At 42.3% G+C, this 15,097-nt stretch overlaps 1 protein-coding gene across 3 annotated transcripts in view; it reads right to left on the bottom strand.

Moving 5' to 3' along the window:
* Positions 1-15,097, bottom strand: part of PIK3CB (phosphatidylinositol-4,5-bisphosphate 3-kinase catalytic subunit beta) — a 123,362-nt gene continuing 108,265 nt past the window's right edge. For all 3 annotated transcript variants that reach the window (XM_069975557.1, XM_069975556.1, XM_069975559.1), the window contains 11 exons: positions 12,891-13,012; positions 11,321-11,464; positions 8,858-8,957; positions 8,495-8,673; positions 7,903-8,012; positions 6,729-6,807; positions 5,613-5,780; positions 5,333-5,456; positions 4,666-4,811; positions 4,250-4,382; positions 1-1,903 (listed from right to left, as the gene is read on the bottom strand). In XM_069975557.1, the coding sequence (XP_069831658.1) occupies positions 1,766-1,903; positions 4,250-4,382; positions 4,666-4,811; positions 5,333-5,456; positions 5,613-5,780; positions 6,729-6,807; positions 7,903-8,012; positions 8,495-8,673; positions 8,858-8,957; positions 11,321-11,464; positions 12,891-13,012 (1,443 nt within the window). In that variant the 3' untranslated portion in view covers positions 1-1,765. The remainder of the gene's footprint in view (positions 1,904-4,249; positions 4,383-4,665; positions 4,812-5,332; positions 5,457-5,612; positions 5,781-6,728; positions 6,808-7,902; positions 8,013-8,494; positions 8,674-8,857; positions 8,958-11,320; positions 11,465-12,890; positions 13,013-15,097) is intronic.

Genomic DNA, 15,097 nt, shown 5'->3' on the forward strand with positions numbered 1-15,097 from the left:
GAACATCACTTATGTTTATTCAGATTTTTGTCCTGCTTACAGTGTAAAATCAACGCGGATACATTCTCATTAAAACAGTGGAATATTCCATCCTATGTACACAGAATTTTTTTTTATTTCCAGTGTAAGACGTGTGCAACAGAAGCGGGCAGCAGTCATGGAGCCTCCTGTGTGGTGCACGGTACGAATGCAGCTGCCGCCAGGTACAAATTCTGTACAAAATAGAACACTCTATCACCTAGGAAATCACAGCCGAGCTGCAAATCCCAAGCGTTAAATAAATAGAGGAGTCATGTGACCACCATCAAATCATAATAAAATAGTCTCTTTTCCATAAAAAAAAAAAAAGTAGGAATAAATTAATCTCTCTTTCCCATCATATTCTGCCTTATGAAAATCGAACTGGTAGTCAGTCACATTGCATTGGATTTTCATAGACACAATAAACATACATGTTAAACAATTGGCAGCAGATATGACTCAATTCTTTTACACTGCATATCAAGTCTCGCTTGATCTTTTCCATCTTCCATCTTTGCAAAGGAACCCAATCTCAAGTACATTAGGCAAGATTCATATATATATATACAGTATATAAAACTATATCTCAGCACATCTGGGACAGTGCAGCAGTTTTCATTCCAGGAAGATCTTAGGGCAGTATTAATGCAGTGGTATGAGTGATGAGACAGCCCACTGTTTCCTCCAGGGCGTAACATTGCAAACTAACACATGACCTGATGGTTTATGGCAGCAATGCTAACAATAGAGATGAGACAGTGCAGAAATGTAGGCTTAAGTGGATGGAATCCATAGTAGCATATTAGTCTGATTATGTCTATGGCCCATCCGTACCATCATGGCGAGTCAATGCTTTGGCAAGGCAGGTCTGTGTATTCATCATAAAGTAGTCACTATCTAACACTGCTTCACCAGGTCAGGTATAGCTTGCATGGAAGAGCTAACACTGGCTGTTCGTTTCGGCAACGTAATGGAAAGATCTATAACCATGGTGCTGTCTGCTACAACGACACATGCAAGGCGTATAGATTTCCCATGTGGTAAGGCAGGACAGCAACCAAACTATACCAATATGTAGTGATATTCTGCTAAAAGAATACATTTATAAATGGTAAAATACTGGGAAATGCACCCAACTGATTGCTATGAACCAATGAATGGAAGACATCCATAGTCCCCTGACACTATAATCCCATATGGGTTCCCCCATTTAATGAAGAAGCGGCAGTGCAGAGCTCAGGAAGACGTAAAATAAAAATCATCTGAGACTATCCATAAGGGCTGAGCCACAGAGGCAGCACAATCTTGTAAAAAAAAAAAAGGTAGAATAAAAAAATAGATTATCAAACAAAGGGCTCAAGTAGGATATTAAAACTAAAAGTGTGCAAAACCATATCCCCGTAAGGAGATTCTATGCCTCAACTCTTGTTCACCAAGCACTTGCTGTCATATCCCTTTTATGTCCATCAGAAGTGACCGCACCATGCTCTTCTGTACAATTATTGGCATTAACGTCTTTGTATTGAGCACATGTGGTCTCACATTCAGTTTGACCAGCTGTTTTTCTGCAGTTTCTCAGTCGGAGTGAACTACAACAACCAGTGTCAACATTACACAGTCGGGGATCATTGCACCATGATAGCTGCTTGCTATCCATTCCACAGTACAATTGCAGCTTTCTGGAACCAGGATACAAAACTGGAGCCAGGCCATTACAGACAAAGAATGGGCCATTCATGTGCCGCTAAGACTTGTAATCTTTCCGCACAGTGTGTGCCATCCAGTTGACTTTGGTTGACCAACTTTCCTTCAGAGCCTCATCAAACTTCTGTCGGAAATGCTTAAGTGCTTCTTCCTCTGTCTTTCCCAAAGCCAGGGAGTCCTGAAAAGGAAAAAAAAATTTTCAATCTCTGCCTGCACTTTTAGGCCAGGTTCACACACTGTATTGACACCGGCCGTTCTGTGACCCGGCCGTGTCACAGAATGGCCAATTTCAGTGAAGTTCACCCCGGTCGGTACTGCAGTAACGGTCGAATGAACCTAATATCTGTTAAATTGGGATGCGGGCGTATTCGGGTGTAGCTGCATCAAAATTCACTATAGCACACAATGGAAAGTGCGGCCGGAGCTGCACTTTCCATTGTGTGAACTGACAGTTCTGTGCGGCCGCTATTCGATGAATAGCAGCCGCAAAAAACTGACACATCAGTTTTTCCTGCAGCTGCTAAGAATCCCGGACAGAGTGTATACTATGTGTATGCACTCTGGACGGGATTCCATTGTGTTTTAAGGCAATGTATATTTTGAATTAATCGCGGCCGGTGTTGCAATTTGCAACAAGGGCCGTGATTAATTAAAAATATACGTCGTGTGAACATAGCCTTAGGTTACATTGGTGTAATGGTGGAGGGGGAAGAGAAAAAGGCCAATCTACTAAATACATTCTTCTCTACTGTATTCACAGAGGAGAATCCCATAACAGACAACATCACTAGGGATAATGTAAATCTTCCCATAAATCTCACCTGCCTAACACAACAAGAAATGGGGAGACGCCTTAAAGACATTAAAATCCATAAGTCACCGGGCCCAGAAGGTATCCATCCTAGAGTTTTGCAAGAATTAAGTACTGTGTTAGACAGACCTAATATTTAAAGATTCTATAATGACAGGGATTGTTCCACAGGACTGGCGCATAGCTAATGTAGTACCAATATTCAAGAAGGGGTCAAAGAGTGATCCTGGAAACTACAGGCCCGTAAGTCTAACATCTATAGTGGGTAAAGTATTTGAGGGGTTTGTAAGAGATGCTATACTGGAGTATCTTAATGAAAATAATCTTATGACGCAGCACCAGCATGGATTTATGAGGGATAGATCCTGTCAGACTAATCTGATCGGCTTCTATGAAGAGGTAAGTTACAGACTGGACCGGGGGGAGGCTGTGGATGGTGTGTATCTGGACTTTTCAAAGGCATTTGATACTGTGCCGCATGAAAGGTCGGTCTACAAAATGAGGATGCTGGGACTTGGGGAAAACGTATGCAAATGGTTGTGTGATAGAAAACAGGGTGGTCATTGATGGAACATATTCAGATTGAGTTTTAGTTACTAGTGGGGTACCACAGGGGTCAGTGTTGGGTCCACTTATTTTTAATATTTTTATTAATGATCTTGTTGAGGGGCTACAGAGTAGAATCTCCATTTTTGCAGATGATACTAAACTGGGTAAAGTAATCAGTACAGAGGAGGATAATATCATATTACAGAGGGATTTGGAGAAGCTAGAGGCTTGGGCGGTGAAATGGCAAATGAAGTTTAATGTGGATAAATGTAAGGTTATGCACTTGGGCAGTAGAAATAATAAGTACAGTTATGTGCTAAATAATAAAACACTGGGTAAAACTACTTCCGAAAAGGACCTGGGGGTATTGGTGGACAGTAAACTCAACTTTAGTGATCAGTGCCAGGCAGCAGCTGCCAAGGCTAATAAAATAATGGGATGCATCAAAAGAGGTATAGATGCTAAAGATGAGAACATAGTTTTGCCTCTTTATAAATCACTGGTCAGACCACACATGGAATACTGTGTACAGTTTTGGGCACCGGTATATAAGAAGGACACGACTAAGCTGGAGCGGGTGCAGAGGAGGGCAACAAAGGTCATTAAGGGAATGGGTGGGTTACAGTACCAGCTCAGGTTAACAAGCTTGGGGTTATTTACACTAGAAAAAAGGCGATCTGATCACAATGTACAAATATATGAATGGACAGTGCAGAGATCTTTGTAGTGATTTTTTTTACTCCTAGGTCTGTAACCATGACAAGGGGGCATCCTCTACGTCTAGAGGAAAGAAGATTTCATCATCAGCATTGAAGCGGATTCTTTACTGTACGAGCGGTAAGACTGTGGAACTCTCTGCCACAAAATATATTACAAGTTATGGGCATTAGATTTCCGGTGATACGTTGATCCAGGGATTATTCTGATTGCCATTGGAGTCGGGAAGGAATTGTAATCTGCCGCATAGGGGTTTTTGCCTTCCCCTGGATTAACACAGTAGGGTTTCCCTAGGTTGAACCTGATGGACTCGTGTCTTCTTTCAACCTTATTTACTATGTTACATTCACACATGGGAAATAGACTGCAAAGTTTCTATCCGGATTTATGGATAAAAATCTATGGTGGAATATGGTGCACTGTGGATTACCACCATGTTCATATTACCTTGACATACTGAATATCTTTTACAGAGCTAAGTTCTGGGAGTCCAGCTGTCAACATGAGTGCAAAGAGTGTGATGATGAGGTTTCCATTCCTACGCAGGATCAAGTAAGCGTCCTCGCAGCACTGCCGAAACCTGCCAAAAATTTGAGAAAGTCTTGAACACTTTGTATTATACCGAAACAGATAGCAGAGCAGAGGCAATGGCAGGTTTGTCATATTAGCACCAATTCTAACGTGCTGTTGCCTTCACACTATATTTCGCATTGTGACCAGCTTTGTGGAGATATATATAGTTTTCTGCTGGAACATCAGTCAACAATGGAGCGAGCAGCTGGGTTATTGCAGTACAGCATAAAACCTTGTGTCCAATGATCTATCCGAGCTGCATTTAATGCTCATTTCAGACAGACATTTACCTGCCAAATTTTTCTGTGTTTTCTGGTCTCCCTTGTTGGATGACGTGGATGAAATCATAGGTGAGAATAAAGGGTCCGCGCTCCCTTTTAATTTTAAACTTGGACTTGAAGTTCCCCAAAATGTGTCCAAAGTCAATGTGGAACAGCTGGAAAAACAGAAAATGGAAAGATTTTCAGTAATAGTGATTGCACCTCTCGTTCTGTCCCCATTTCTGTAATCTTTCATGAGGTTTGATAATGGATGTGGGTCTCGCCCTCTACAGATTACAGGACAAGCACTGAGCTTTATATTTAGACACAAGCAAGAAGAAAGTTTCTTTTCAGACATTTTGGGTCCTTCCTTAAAGGGAACCTCCTCCAGCTGTATCCACCCTCTTCATGGAGCGGGCAGACAGCGGGAATCAGAAGCCGAGAGTTCAGGTTCATACGAACCCGAACCTCGGCAGGTTCGCTCATCTCTAGTAATAAGCGTGTTTATAATTTTTATACCCGTACTCAATTACAGACATTTTTCTCTACTGTGACCCCATAGACTTCAATGGAGCACATTTTTACATTGAAAATACGACCATTTAAAATTACAGCTGTATTTTTCTTTTACTGTGAAGAACTTAAATACCTGTCCACGTGCACAGAAAAAAAAACAGACGAGGCTCCAGTTCCTTACCTGTCCTGTTTTTTTGACCATGATGTTGTCATTGTGCCTGTCCCCGATCCCAAGCACATAAGTAGCTACACAGTAGCCAGCGCAGGACAGGGTGAACTCCTCAATAGCTCGCTCCAGATCATCTCTATACAGAAGAACAAGAACAGTTTGATAATCTTCAATGGGTTGTTCTATATAATATCACTGCTACTAACAATTATTAGGAATTGATCTGAAAGTAAAAAGACACTGAACATATAGTACACTGCATGCAATAAAAGAACAAAAAGAGAGACTTTACCCTGCATTGTATTCCTTGATCCAGTTTAGCAGAGCGTCTTTGTTAAAGGCAGCTGCTGCCGCCAAGTTGCTGCAGTCCAGCTGGATATCTGCAATGGTCTCCGCTGCAGACACCACTTCTATCATACCGCATCGATCTCCTGTTGCCAGGCAGCCATAAGGTATTATCCTGAAACACGAAAAGTGTGTATTAGCCCTAAAATAATATCAAGAAGCCCTTTACCTTGTTTTATAACAAGTTTAATAGGAAAAGTTAGCAAATAAACAACCTACTACAATATACTGTATGATATTCTGTGTGTCACCAGCAGGGGGCACTGTCATACTGATTAAACTCACCATTATACTGAATTACTCTGAACATAGCAGGTCTGGGGGGGAAGGTTGGACTTAGGCATCTCAACAGTGGCAGCTGACATAACAGGTTGTACTCTAAACCCATCGCACATCTATCTAATGTACTACAAATTACTCTTTTTAGTTGTGCCTATTGTTGTTTAAGAACTAAAGACAAGTACATAGGTGAGAATATGGCAATATGATGAGAATCTGCCAAAAAGATGGATGTGATGTGTCAGCGCAGCATAATACAGTGCTTTGCAGAGGTGACAACTCAGTGCTAAGCATTGCCAGGGTCACTGGGTCACTTGGCCTTATTCCACAGCCATTTGTCACACCCATACTATGGAGGCTGTGGGCGTACGGCCAGTTACTTCCCTTCCAGAGGCCAAGCGCTGACAGCCGAGCTCCCAAGAGACGCAGCAGGAGGGGAGTATAAAAACATCCTTGTCAAGAGCTGCTCTGACAGGAGTCAGCAGGAGGACACACTATACATGTGGGGGGAGACTGCTCAGCTGAGCGAAGACACTTCTCACCTGTCAGGTTATTATAGATTAGGATACTGCTTAATGTGCATGGACAGCTAACATGGTCTCTTATCGCCTATGTGTTGAGATCTCATTGTCAGGTTGCAGAGAATGGGGAGAGACATGCAGTACATTACACACACAGCCCATTTTCATTAACGCCATACTTCCTTGTATTGACTGTAAACACTATTTCGGACTGTGTGGTACAAATAGCAGGCAAATAATAGACCTGTAAGGAAGTCGCTTACCGGAGATCCAGCCCAGACTCCTTCCACAGCATGTCCATCAGCCGGAGTAACTGCAGAGTGAGCATATCCTGACGCAAATCTGTACAGAGACACACGTGTAAGGTGGATACCATCGCCACACATAAAATGGGGTGGGTGAGTATTCAGCGGGAGAACTAGATAACTGCAACTAAAACTAACAGGTAGCTATCAACGGGTAAGGTAAGCTGCTGACAGATTGTCCCTGAAAACAAAGGATTCAACATCCTCAACCATTTTCTCCTCCAACATCTGCCATCATGGAGAGTCAGGACCCACCCACCCCATACACATTAGATGTCTTTTGGGTCCTCTTAAAATTGTCAGGTTCAGATAACATTTAAAATATATCACAAAATGTCGTATGATTTTTTTGCAGAAATCAATAGTACAGGCGATCTTAAGAAACTTTGTAATTTGGTTTATTAGGCAAATATGGCATTATCTGCATTCAAAAAGACTTCCCCCAGGTTCCCCCCTCCCTCCTCTCTCTCATTCACTGCTCATTATCAGGAAATCTCAACTCTTTTACATCAGTCGGGCCCTGTCTGATCTATGGAGAGGGAAGGGAGGGGAGGGAGATTAATCTGCAGCAGAGAGCAGTGAACAAAGGATTACACAGCAGGAACTGTGTGAAAACTGCTAGGTCAGAGGTCAGTGCTGACTGTCAGAGGAGATAACCCGGTGATGTAGCTGTAAATTAACTCTTTGTTGTCCTGTTTTGGTGCCTCATCTCTCTCCACCCCTCCCCTCTCCATAGAAAACAATGAAGACAGGGGGGAGAGCTGCAAACTGCTTTTTCATGATAAAAATGCATTTTCCGGCTAATAAACCCAATTACAAAGTTTCTTAAAATCACCTGTACAATTGATAAAAAAAATTTAAACAGTGACACTTTAGGCTTCATATCTTATAGAGCTGACAGATTCTCTTTATCAAGCCACAGCATGCATGCCTCCTCCCCACCCCACCCTGTCTTCGCTGTCTGACATACAGGGCTATTAACATGATATGGACCTGACAGATTCCCTACAATGTTCTCATTTTTTGACCAATGGATGCTTTAGTTGTACATTTTAGGCCACAGTGTGGGTGGTGCACGGATCAATAAGTGCACATACACAGGAAAAATTATACACACACAATCTTAGCTCACCATCTCCATTTTTGAAGATGATCCCTGTATAGTCTCCTCCAAAGCCTCTATTGTTGTATACAATCCAGAGAGGTTTCATCTTGGAGTCCATGTACTTGCACTTGTCTATACTGTCCACAGACAAAAAAGAACTTGTCAGCATATTAGAAGAATCTCTTTATGTAAACTCTCTGCCGTTGGTGTCTCCACTTCCCCAACAGGGAGACTGGACAAAGCTGCAATGTTATTGGCCTCTACTTAATATTGATTGCTAGATCAAAGGACAACATCCTGACACAATTGTATAACAATGGTAATATATATGGAGGTTAGTCTAAGCTAGTGTTAGCCTGGGACCCTTAGATTCATTAGTCGGCTGATTGCTTAAGTCTAGCATGCTCAAACATGATTAACCATCGGGCCCACATCTCCCAGTGCAATAGGGGATGTGTTGCTGACTGTCACACAATCTAGTGATTGTTGGTGAAGCCCTGGCCACACAATCACCGGGTCATGTAACGGGCTCAGTAATTGAGCAATGATCAACGAGATCAGCACTCAGCATGGTCTTTTTCTCTAAACGTATCTATGTCTAAAGAAAGTGGGCACTCACACAAGCTCAGAGAGGGTGACGCTGGGATTGAGGGGTGACTGGATATCACTGAGGGCTTCCCTGTAGGCATTTTGCTTCAGACAGGCATGCATGGTCTCCTTGTTCTTCACCTTGTTCTGCTTTATTGCATTCAGTTTGATCAGACCGTTTAACGTACGCAGCTTGTTTAGAGCCTCCACCTAAGACAGGAGCAAAAGGTTACAACAAAGAAGAAGCAATTTAAACCATTGTTTCCACTAAGAAGAGATCTAGTAGAATGCTTCTGGTCTAGCTTAATGGCATCTGGGAAGGAAGAGGGTTTTAGTCTTTATATTAAAGGGATTAGAGATGGAGCAGAACCCATGCAGATGATATTGTAGTTACCTGTTTGGACAACACCTTCATGTGAGCCACGCTGCCCCGACAATACGCTTCCAGCAGCAAACCAAACTGCACAGACACAGACGGGATGTGGATTTCAGCCCTACAGACAGGAAAATCAGCCAGAGAAGTGTAAATATCAGATCTGGTATCCCTACACCTATCAGTGTTTATCGGGCATTATAGCAGAGATTTCTATTCTCTATTTCCATCCATACAAAGGTCGTATATGCAGCTCTATTACACCACCCATGTGCTGGAAAAACTTACATGTCTTGCCAAGTCAAGCACTAAGAAGCATTTCTTGAATTCTTTGCACAGTGATTATATGGGCCTCACCGTAACACATAGGGGTCTATCCATCAAAGTCAGAGGAATCGAGTGGGGGCTCCATGGTGATGGGCACACTTTGGTTACATGGGGGCTGCTGCGATAACCTTCAGAATTTGTCATTAAATTTGGATATTCATTGCAAAATGCGCACAACCATTTGTGTTTAATCTTAAATTGGAAAAGAACAGAGACCCTGAAAGGGGACGAGTTTGCTGACAATGCAGTTTATCTGATGAGGGTGCTCCTGGTCGACCAATGGTAAAAGAATCAACCAGAACTGGGCCCAATCACAACTATTTGGTCTGGTTTTATACCATTGCATTCTAGTGCTCTGAAATACAAGGGTTAAAGAATTTTTGAATCTAGGACATCCCAGCGTTACACCATATAACCTATACACTACCCGATATAAAAGCACCATTAAATACGCTTTAGAAAAATTATTGTAGAGAAGACACAGCACTCACCAAGTAGTTCTGCAAATTTATGGTAGTGCAGTGAGCACTGGTACAGTAAGGACGCGTTTCGGCCAAGCATTTCCTTTATCAGCTTAAGTAGTACCATGATGAAGGCCATGCTTGGCCAAAACACGTCCTAAATTTGCAGAAGAACTACTTGTTGAATGCCGGTTTTCCTGTACAATTTTTCTGGATACCCATCACCTCGAGTACCACCGCTGTCGGAAGTGCCGTCCTCTCTATACTCATAGACACATGTTAGGAATTCTAACTATCACTGGCCAGCACAATGCTAGATACTTCTCCCAGTTATGTATTGTCTTTTACAGACTAAAGAGTGTTTAGAAATCAAAGACCTTTTGCCATAAAATAATCCCATCTACACAGAAGAGAACACTTTATTGTATAGCCATAAGATGACTGGATGTGGTGCCGATTCTGAAAGGTGGTTTTCTTATAAACTGCGAGAAAATCAAGACCAGACGCTGCATTTCCTTCCCAGGACACTATAATAACTATGTCTGCTTCCACAAATTATTCCATATTTATATTGGAAATTGCAAAGAACATGCTGTCTGCAATATAACCTCTCATCATATCCTCAGAGAGGTAACAGCAACGTACAGAAAATGAACAGAAAGACAGAGTTAGAGACAGGATCTCCTTATTCAGTACCCTCATCTAGTAGCTAAAGCAGAAAACAACTATAAAGACCACCTCTCTGACTGGAGGACCCAACATGTCCATGTATTACACACAATGTTCACTGATGTAAATGGCCACTGTGTAATACTACATTTTGCCTGCGGAGGTGCTGCAGGGAAACAAAAGAATGGTTTCTGGATTACCCACAGATTACAACAGACTTCCCTGGTATAAGGGTAAGTTCACACTGAGCAAAACAGGCGGAATTCCACAACAGAGCTCCACAACACGGAATCCCGCCTGCCTCAGTGTCTGTATGGGAGGGCCTGCGCGCATCCGCTCCCGTCACTCTCCACTCCCTCTACTCTCCGCTTAAAGAATTGACATGTCAGTTCTTTAAGCAGAGAACGATAGGAGCAGAGGCGTACAAGCCCTCCCATAGAGACACTGAGGTAGGCGGGATTTCGCCTATAATGCTCAATGTGAACATACCCTAAGTAACAGGACACTGATGAGCAGCAGGGCTTCCTTCTAAAAGAGCGATTATTCAAAGAGGAAAACCTTTTTATGTAAAGTCAATGTAATATTTTTCAGCTACTGAAAATTGTCTCATTCCATCACAATACAAATAATACAAGAAATAAAATTGACCAAACTTCACTATATATATTTATATATATATATATATATATATATATATATATATATATATATATATGGCTATGTTCACACTATGTAAGAGAGCGGCCGTGTGCGGCCAGATGTATACAATGTGTATATGCTCCGGCCATAGAACAATAGGCTATGCTCCCCTCCGCACAAAGTACACCTGTTGTTGCCGATGGCAACAACGGCCGTACTTTTACGTAGTGTGAACATAGCCTATAAATAAATATATATATATATTTTTTTTTTTTACAAGTATACCCTTGGTTTGAGTACTATAATGTCCCTTATGCTGAACACTGAGAGGGGATGTAAGGATTCGTCGATCAAAATTCCTCACAGTTTTTTTTAGATCTATACCTACCTGAGATGCCAGAAGAGGAATTGTCCAATTCTGCGATTTGCCAGGGCTCGCTCAAGCAGAAAACGTGACAGTGCGCAATCCAGAAAAGGCTCGTACTTGAGAACTTGGACCAGCTGTAGCAAGTACTGGGATAGTTCCTCATCACTGATAATATACAAAGGAAAGTGTCAGAAATTACACTACGCCATACAAAATAGTTGTTTTTTTCTACAGTTTACAGTTTTTTTTTTTTTTATAATATATTAAATTATAATAAAATTTAGTATTACTATTTATTAAAATGTTATTTATACCGGTAATGGTTAGAGTTCCTATCATTAAAAATAACTTTTGAAGTGTCATTTGGCATGTCAAAAGTTATTGATATCAGCATGTGTCACTGCTGAGACCCGATGCGATCAGGAGATATAGGTGTAGAGAAAGTGTGGCGGCCGTGCGCTAGTTCTGACAGTTTAGCCTCATAGACTATAATGAGATGTCAGAATTAGTGAGTGGCTGGGGTGTGGATCGCTCTCTCCCCGGCTATATCTCCTGATCACAGCATGTCTCAACAGTGGGATGCATTGCAGCAATGATGAGCCATTGTAATGACATGTCAAAAGCTATTTATAATGACAGGTACTCTTTAATATTACAGACAGGGTTATGTTATGCTATATACTGCAGTTAATCACCCAGAAAACCAATACAGTGATAAAAAGTCAGTAGTGGATTATAATAGGGGCGTTCCGGGCGCCAGCCCGGGGCCCTGAGCTCCTGGGGGGCCCATGACCACCCAAAAAGACTTATACTTTCAGTGGTGTGCTGTCTCCTGGCTACACTTCCGTCATGATTTGCAAAAAAATCACAGTTTTTTTATGGCAATTTTGCACAAATCAGGACATCATGACATTATCTATAGTGTACTATGAACGCCAGGCTAGTGCTTCCATAGTTACAGTGGGGTGGGAAGGGCCCAGGCTAGGTGAACAGCCTGGGGCCTATGGTAAAGTTAATCCGCCCCTGGCAACCATCCCGGCACAATACCACCTAAACCCCAAGCAACATGTAACATGCAACCATCCTGGCACAATACCACCTAAACCCCAAGCAACATGTAACATGCAACCATCCTGGTACAATACCACCTAAACCCCACACAACATGTAACATGAAACCATTCTGGCACAATACCACCTAAACCCCAAGCAACATGTAACATGCAACCATCCTGGTACAATACCACCTAAACCCCACACAACATGTAACATGAAACCATTCTGGCACAATACCACCTAAACCCCAAGCAACATGTAACATGCAACCATCCTGGTACAATACCACCAAAACCCCACGCAACATGTAACATGCAACCATCCTGGTACAATACCACCTAAACCCCACGCAACATGTAACATGCAACCATCCTGGTACAATACCACCAAAACCCCACGCAACATGTAACATGCAACCATCCTGGTACAATACCACCTAAACCCCACGCAACATGTAACATGCAACCAATGAGTATATAAGATATTAGATCCAATCACTATGCCATGTATGTATAGGGATCTGTGAATTGACCTACCTCATGGACCTCAGACAGTTGACGGCGTATTCCCTTACATACTGGTCAGGATAGTTAAAGTCCAGCAGCTCTAGGGCGTCTCTGGGAGGGAGTTTGGACCAAATTTGCAGCAAAGCTTGAAGCTATAAGGAAAAATTGACTGATTAAAAAATGTCTGGAAGAATATAACAAGTTAACTGTGGAAATAAGAGATATTGGCCCTGGTTGGATCTGAACCCAGGTACCACTGACTTGTAATGTTATTTTGAAAGCAAGTGCTTAGAGATCCTAGTGGCCCTAAGCCTAAAAATCCCCATGACATAGTACGGCCAATACATTCTCATAATATACAATTATGGCCAAGCCTTTCCTATAATATACTACAGCCTAGCAATCCTGCTATATGCAGAGTACAGCAAAGGTTCCTGAATGTTATTGATGCACTATGACCAGTCTCCCTATGAAGCAGAGGGAATTTTCCAGAGAAACGTTCATTGACCTCTGTGCGCGTCCTTTAACTTCCCTGTTTATCAGTTCATTGTCTGGATGTCTAATCACAGACAGGTCAGGAAGTTGTTGTGTAGAAAATCTGGCCACACTTTCCTTTCATTGCACCTGGACCTCTCAATATAGAACCACGTCTATAATAGGGCACTGGTCCAGGTCACTTCTAGTGCAAACACAAAAATACAAAGCAAATATCCCTCTACTGGCAATGAGGTTCCCAGCCACAACAGTTTGCCCAAGTCCGAGTGCTTGGGCAGAGTACCAAGAGTACTAGTAATAGGCTACAGCAAGATAAAATGCAGCGACTAAGTAATCTTCAGTCTTTAGACCCTACTTTTTATATCAAACATGGTCCCCGTACACTTTAGAGTAAAGTCGCTGGCGGCGGGTTCGGCAGACAGTGTAATGTATATGGGGGCCTACCAACGCAACTAGATGTCAGAGGAGAGAAGGGTTAGGTGTGCAGGATTTTCACTGCCCAACCCTTTTGTTCTTGGAGGGATAGACCAGCACCATTGATATCTGGCTGTGACTTACCTCTCCCTATAGATAACCCATGGAGGTTCAGCCCATATGTATAGGAAGGCCAGGAGATAACTGGCATCCAAAAGACATCCATCTAACAGCTGGCAGCTATTGAAGGTGTATAGGCACCTTTACTATTACAGACATTTTTGAAGGTACTGTTCAGAATTAGACACATATACCCGCTTTCTTCCAAAAACAGCGCCACACCTGTCCGAAGGTCTTGTGTGGTATTGCATTCTAGTTGATGGAGACTAGCTGCAATAGCAGACATAACCAGGTGTTGCAAAGTTTCTTCAGCCATGAGTTCTTAATCTTGGACAGTCCCTTTAATCCCACCAGAAAGTGGTCATAAAAGAGTTCTATATGCTAAAGGAAGCCTGTCACTAGAGATGAGCAAATCGCCCATCTAAACAAAGCAAATCGCTTTGTTTGATCGGCAACTTATCAGCCAGCTGCCTTTCAACTCTGTTCCACTTCTCCCCGGGTGCCAGGAAAAGTGGGATCCAGTCCTGGGAAACTTCTCCCAGGTTTGGATCCAGCTTTTCCCAACAGGTGGAGCAGCAGAAAGTGGAACAGAGTTGAAAGGCAGTCGGCTCATAAGCCACTTGCCAATCAAATGAAGCGATTTGCACATCTCTAGTGACAGGCTTACTTTAGCATATAGAACTCTTTTATGACCACTAAGTAGGCAGTCCTACTTAGTAAATGACTTCATATAGAGATGGCAGCCAATCAGTGATCAGGACAGCCCACTGGACTCCTTAGCCCTTAATGAGCAGAGGCAAAATTAATAAAATATAAATCAGACCAAATCTTTATACATAGAACTACAGTATATATCAATCTGCCTCCGCCTCTGGTAGATTAGGATGCATTTTCACATTGACAGGTTCTTTTTATCCTTTTTTTTTTTCCTCAGAAATGAAATATTATCTTCTATCTATACCCCCCAGTACAAAACTGAGGCTAACCGTGATTGGAGGAAATGGTTTCTTACGTCTTTTGGAAAGTAAGTCTGCAAGTCGTGGTTTGGAAGGAAGGAGAGGTCTAAGTGACCTGACAGGCGCTCGGAAATTCCAAAAATACAGCTTGTAACATGTTTACATTCCACTGCTGCAAATCTGGAAGGGAAGTTAAGGCTAGAGAGGAGCTCTGTGACCAGGAGAGATAACCAGCCATCAGAAACGCGAGCC

Source organism: Dendropsophus ebraccatus, chromosome 6, assembly GCF_027789765.1.
Source record: "Dendropsophus ebraccatus isolate aDenEbr1 chromosome 6, aDenEbr1.pat, whole genome shotgun sequence".
Classification (NCBI taxonomy): Eukaryota; Metazoa; Chordata; class Amphibia; order Anura; family Hylidae; genus Dendropsophus; species Dendropsophus ebraccatus.